The 6,000-nt window shown below is 53.6% G+C and overlaps 1 protein-coding gene across 4 annotated transcripts in view; it reads right to left on the reverse strand.

The window, feature by feature from the left end:
• Positions 1 to 5,577, reverse strand: part of cntnap1 (contactin associated protein 1) — an 80,764-nt gene extending 75,187 nt beyond the window's left edge. For 3 of the 4 annotated variants that reach the window (XM_078224294.1, XM_078224291.1, XM_078224290.1), the window contains exons 1-2: positions 5,388 to 5,541; positions 2,351 to 2,452 (exon numbers count right to left, since the gene is read on the reverse strand). In XM_078224294.1, coding sequence (XP_078080420.1) covers positions 2,351 to 2,452; positions 5,388 to 5,466 — 181 coding nt within the window. In that variant the 5' untranslated portion in view covers positions 5,467 to 5,541. Of the gene's footprint in view, positions 1 to 2,350; positions 2,453 to 5,387 lie in introns of all 4 variants that reach the window. The other variant, XM_078224289.1, reaches the window with a different exon arrangement.
• Between the last annotated feature and the right edge of the window lie 423 nt (positions 5,578 to 6,000).

The raw sequence follows: 6,000 nt of genomic DNA on the forward strand, positions 1-6,000 counted from the left end.
ACAGCACAAACAGGCCCTTCGGCCCACAAGTTGCGCTGATCATATCCCTACCTCTAGGCCTATCTATAGCCCTCAATCCCATTAAATCCCATGTACTCATCCAGAAGTCTCTTAAAAGACCCCAACGAGTTTGCCTCCACCACCACCGACGTCAGCCGATTCCACTCACCCACCACCCTCTGAGTGAAAAACTTACCCCTGACATCACCTCTGTACCTACCCCCCAGCACCTTAAACCTGTGTCCTCTCGTAGCAACCATTTCAGCCCTTGGAAATAGCCTCTGAGAGTCTACCCTATCCAGACCTCTCAACATCTTGTAAACCTCTATCAGGTCACCTCTCATCCTTCGTCTCTCCAGGGAGAAGAGACCAAGCTCCCTCAACCTATCCTCATAAGGCATGCCCCCCAATCCAGGCAACATCCTTGTAAATCTCCTCTGCATCCTTTCAATGGCTTCAACATCTTTCCTGTAATGAGGTGACCAGAACTGCGCGCAGTACTCCAAGTGGGGTCTAACCAGGGTCCTATAAAGCTGCAGCATTATCTCCCGACTCCTAAACTCAATCCCTCGATTAATGAAGGCTAGTACGCCGTACGCCTTCTTGACCGCATCCTCCACCTGCGAGGCCGATTTAAGAGTCCTATGGACCCGGACCCCAAGGTCCTTCTGATCCTCTGCACTGCTAAGAATGGTACCCTTCATATTATACTGCTGCTTCATCCCATTGGATCTGCCAAAATGGATCACTACACACTTATCCGGGTTGAAGTCCATCTGCCACTTCTCCGCCCAGTCTTGCATTCTATCTATGTCTCGCTGCAACTTCTGACATCCCTCCAAACTATCCACAACACCACCTACCTTGGTGTCGTCAGCAAACTTACCAACCCATCCCTCCACTTCCTCATCCAGGTCATTTATGAAAATGACAAACAGCAAGGGTCCCAGAACAGATCCCTGGGGCACTCCACTGGTCACTGACCTCCATGCAGAGAAAGACCCCTCCACAGCCACTCTCTGCCTTCTGCAGGCAAGCCAGTTCTGGATCCACAAGGCAACAGCCCCTTGGATCCCATGCCCTCTCACTTTCTCAAGAAGTCTTGCATGGGGGACCTTATCGAACGCCTTGCTGAAGTCCATGTAGACCATATCCACCGCTCTTCCTTCGTCAATGTGTTGGAACTGCTTCCTTCGTCAATGTGTTGGAACTGCTTCCTTCGTAAATGCATTGGAACTGCTTCCAATGCATTTACATCTTTCCTAAAATAAGGAAACCAGTACGGTACACAATACTCCAGATGTGGTTTCACCAACGCCCTGCACAACTGAAGCATAGCCACCCTACGTTTGTAATCACTTCCCCTCACAATATATAACATTAGCAGCTTTCCTAATGACTTGCTGTACCTTTATACCAGCCTTTAGTGATTCATTCACTAGGGCACCCAGATCCCTCTGCACCTCAGAGTTCTGCAATCTTTCTATTTACACAATAACCTTTTTTTATTCTTTCTGCCAAAATGGACAAGTTCACATTTACTCACATTATACTCCATTTGTCAAATCTTTGCCCATTCACTTAACCTATGTCTCCTTTTACTTTCCCATCAGCAAATTTAGCAACCATTCATTTGGGCCCTTCATCAAAGTCATTTATATAAATTGTAAACAGTTGAGATCCCAGCACTGATCCCTGTGACACTCGTTACATCCTCCCAAACAGGAAATTACCCATTTATGCCAACTCTCTGCTTCCTGGTAGCCAGCCAATCTTCTATCTCTTACTACCTCACCCTCCTCTCACCCACGAGAATTATAAAACCATAGAATCCCTACAGTGCAGAAGAGGCCATTTGGCCCATTCAGTCTGCACCGACTCTGACAGAGCATCTTACCCAGGCCGTCTCTCCCGCCCTATCACTGTAGCCCCACACATTTACTGTGGCTAATCCCACCTAACGTACACATCTTTTGACAAGGGGCAGCTTAGCATGTCCAATCCACCTAACCTGCACATCTTTTGAGTGTGGAAGGAGACCAGAGCACCTGGAGGAAACCCACGCAGACACGGGGAGAACGTGCAGATGCCACACAAGCAGTCACCCAACGCTGGAATCGAACCTGGGTATCTGGAACTGTGAGGCAGCAATGCTAACCACTGCCAACGTGCTGTCCCAACTACCTCTCCCTCTATCCCACCACCCGTTCCCTTACATTCCTTCTACCTAACACTGCTTCTTTCTGTCCCCATTTCACTAGCCATCTGGTTCACCCTCTTCCCTGCCCACTCCCCCAACCCCACTCTCCACCTGCCCCCGTCCCGTACATGATTTGAATTTTGACCTTACTGTACAGTTTTCCATAGCTGGGTGAATAGGAATATGAGTAATAGGAGGAAGCTGTCAATGCACTGGAATATTCTTGTTCGACCAGAGCCTCATTACATCGTTCTGAAAGAAAGAACAAACGGACTTGTTTTTGCTTCTTTACGACAGTTTCAGATTTTGAGCATCAACCTCAGAATTAGTTTGAAAACATCATCAGAACTCTGAACCTGACCTCAGCTCCAACATCCTAATAAAACATTCCAATTGGACTAATTGATAAGTTCCTCAAAATGACAACCAATAGCAGCAGCTCCCAGAGCAGTGGGAGAAATCAGCCAGCGGGAATCCAGCTTCTCTAAAAAGCAATGAGAGCAAATGGCTGATTTACAGTTTTATAATTTACCAACTGCCTTGTGATTCTCTGAATATTCGACCCCAGAAATGGGTTAGTTTAGGTTAGGTGGGATGTATGTAAAATGTTGGCATCCTGCCTCCTGATCTGATCTCTTCTGATTCAGGGTGGGGCAGTGGCAGTTTGCGGATAATCCACTCACAGCGGGTAGGTTCGACTTCTGAAAACAAGCAGGCTGAGTGCCTCATTTTAACACAAATTTTAAATATGACACTGGCCCTTGCGAAATTGGTCACTTAAAGTGTCGGGAGGACAGCTGAATCCAGTTGACATGTTTCACCAAACTCCACACCCCAACCAGTGCACTCAAAGTGTATCCAATCACCTCCTCCCAATCCCCCAAAAGCCTCCAATGTCTCCTCCCCCACTCCATTCAGAAATAAATGTTACATTCAGCAGAACTTGACGCAAACACACCCATGCACCCTAACTCTCCGACACCCCTGAACCTACTACTCCAACCAACCCCTGACACCCCCAACTCCTCCTACCGGGCACATCACACCCCCCAATACACCCACCCACTGCACATAGACCCCCACCTCCCAATTGCCTCCAAACCCCGAGCTACTATTGAACCCCTCCCACCGCACTCATCCCAATCTGCACCTCCATCCGCTCCAACTCAATCTTGGGGCCTGTGTATTGCAGTGGCCAGCAGGAGGCCATTCTACCCATTGTGCCTGTGCTGGTTCTATGGAAGAGCTATCCAATAACTCCCATTCCCACTACCCCGCTCTTTCCCCAGAGTGCTCTAAATTACTTCTCTTCGAATAGTTCTCCAATTCCCTTTTCTAAGTTCCTATAGAAACTGCCAAGGATCAGCCATCATCTATGATGGCTAAACGGACCATGATGTGGAGATGCCGGCATTGGACTGGGGTGGGCACAGTAAGAAATCTCACAACACCAGGTTAAAGTGGCCACTCACCTGATGAAGGAGCAGCGCTCCGAAAGCTTGTGATTCCAAATAAACCTGTTGGACATTAACCTGGTGTTGTGAGACCTCTTAATGTAAACAGACCAGACAGTTGACCCCCCACTGCGTGACCGACAGTCTCCCCCCGCGCTGCGACCGACAGCCTAACCCCCCGCGCTGCGACCGACAGTCTACCCCCTGCGCTGCGACCGACAGTCTACCCCCCACGCTGTGACCGACAGCCTACCCCCCGCGCTGCGACCGACAGCCTAACCCCCCCGCGCTGCGACCGACAGTCTACCTCCTGCGCTGCGACTGACAGTCTACCCCCCGCGCTGTGACGAGTCTACCCCCCGTGCTGCGACCGACAGTCTACCCCCCGTGCTGCGACCGACAATCTACCCCCCGCGCTGTGACCGACAGTCTACCCCCCGCGCTGTGACCGACAATCTACCCCCCGCGCTGCGACCGACAGTCTACCTCCTGCGCTGCGACCGACAGTCTACCCCCCGCGCTGCGACCGACAGCCTAACCCTCCCCGCGCTGCGACCGACAGTCTACCCCCCGCGCTGTGACGAGTCTACCCCCCGTGCTGCGACCGACAGTCTACCCCCCGTGCTGCGACCGACAATCTACCCCCCGCGCTGTGACCGACAGTCTACCCCCCGCGCTGTGACCGACAATCTACCCCCCGCGCTGCGACCGACAGTCTACCTCCTGCGCTGCGACCGACAGTCTACCCCCCGCGCTGCGACCGACAGCCTAACCCTCCCCGCGCTGCGACCGACAGTCTACCTCCTGCGCTGCGACCGACAGTCTACCCCCCGCGCTGTGACGACAGTCTACCCCCCGTGCTGCGACCGACAGTCTACCCCCATGCTGCAACCGACAGTCTACCCCCCGTGCTGTGACCGACAGTCTACCCCCCGCGCTGTGACGACAGTCTACCCCCCGTGACCGACAGCCTACCCTCTGCTCCCCGACCAAGTCTACCCCTGCTCCATGACCCCAACAGTCTACCCCCGCTCTGCGACCGATAATCTACCCCCCGCTTTGCGACCGACAGTCTAACCCCTACTCGGCGATCGACTATCCCCTGCTCTGTGACCAACAGCCTAACCCCCGCTCCGCGACCGACAGTCTACTCCCCACTCCACGATCCTGACAGTCTAACCCCGCTCCGCGACCAACAGTCTACACCCCCCCCCCCCTCAGTGACCGACAGTCTACTCCCCCCTCCCGCTCCGCCACCAACAGTCTACCCTCCTCTCCTTTGGCCAATCACTCTGTCCCTCGGGCTCGGACAGCCCCACGGGCTCCTCTGGATTTTTTCTGAAACCCTTTCCCGATTTGGAACATTTCTATTTAATCTCCTTTTAACCTTCTCTGCTCCAAGGATAACAATCCCAGATTGCCCATCCCTGGAGCCATTCCAGTGTCTGCAGGGACCGGACCTCCTTCCAGGAGAATCAGCCGCATTTTCCCGCATCGCTGCTGAAGTGTCAGGGTCTGGTTTTGCCCCGGGGGTGAGCCCGGGGGTGAGCCCGGGCAGATCCCGGGAGTGAGCCCGGCAGATCCCGGGGGTGATCCCGGGGGTGATCCCGGGCAGATCCCGGGGGTGATCCCGGGCAGATCTTGGTGGATTCTGATTACTATCCGGTCACCTCCAAATTTGGGGGGTCAGACATTGCGGAATCCTCACTCAGATCCCATTTTCTGCTCCTTACCGGCGGAGCAGCGGCTCAGGGTGAGGATGAGAAGCGGCAGGAGCTGCGGGAACGCGGTACCGGGGCTGCGGCGCTGCATTCTCCCGGTCTGCAGCTCTCCGGCTCCGGCTCTGCGGGCTCGGGCTCGGGCTCCGGGGCTGGGCTGGTCTTCGGCTCTGCGGGCTGAGCTGGGCTGGGCTCCGCTCGGCTCCGGGGCGGGGATGCCGCAGTCACTGACGCAACTTTTCCCCTCCCACCGGCCCGGCTGCGGATTGAGGGCGGCCCCGGGACTGCGGCTGCGGAGGGTCCCTGCCGGAGGCAGCAGAGAGCTGTCACAGTGACCAGGGATCTGTAATAGGGATCTGTAAGAAGTCTCACAACACCAGGTTAAAGTCCAACAGGTTTATTTGGTAGCAACGCCGGCATCTCCACATCATAATGATCTGTACCAGTGATCAGGGATCGGTAACAGTGATCTGTACCAGTGATCAGGGATCTGTAATAGTGATCAGGGATCTGTAATAGTGATCTGTAATAGTGATCAGGGATCTGTAACAGTGATCTGTACCAGTGATCAGGGATCTGTAATAGTGATCAGGGATCTGTAATAGTGATCTGTAATAGTGATCAGGAA

Source organism: Mustelus asterias, chromosome 11 (assembly GCF_964213995.1).
Source record: "Mustelus asterias chromosome 11, sMusAst1.hap1.1, whole genome shotgun sequence".
Taxonomy (NCBI): domain Eukaryota; kingdom Metazoa; phylum Chordata; class Chondrichthyes; order Carcharhiniformes; family Triakidae; genus Mustelus; species Mustelus asterias.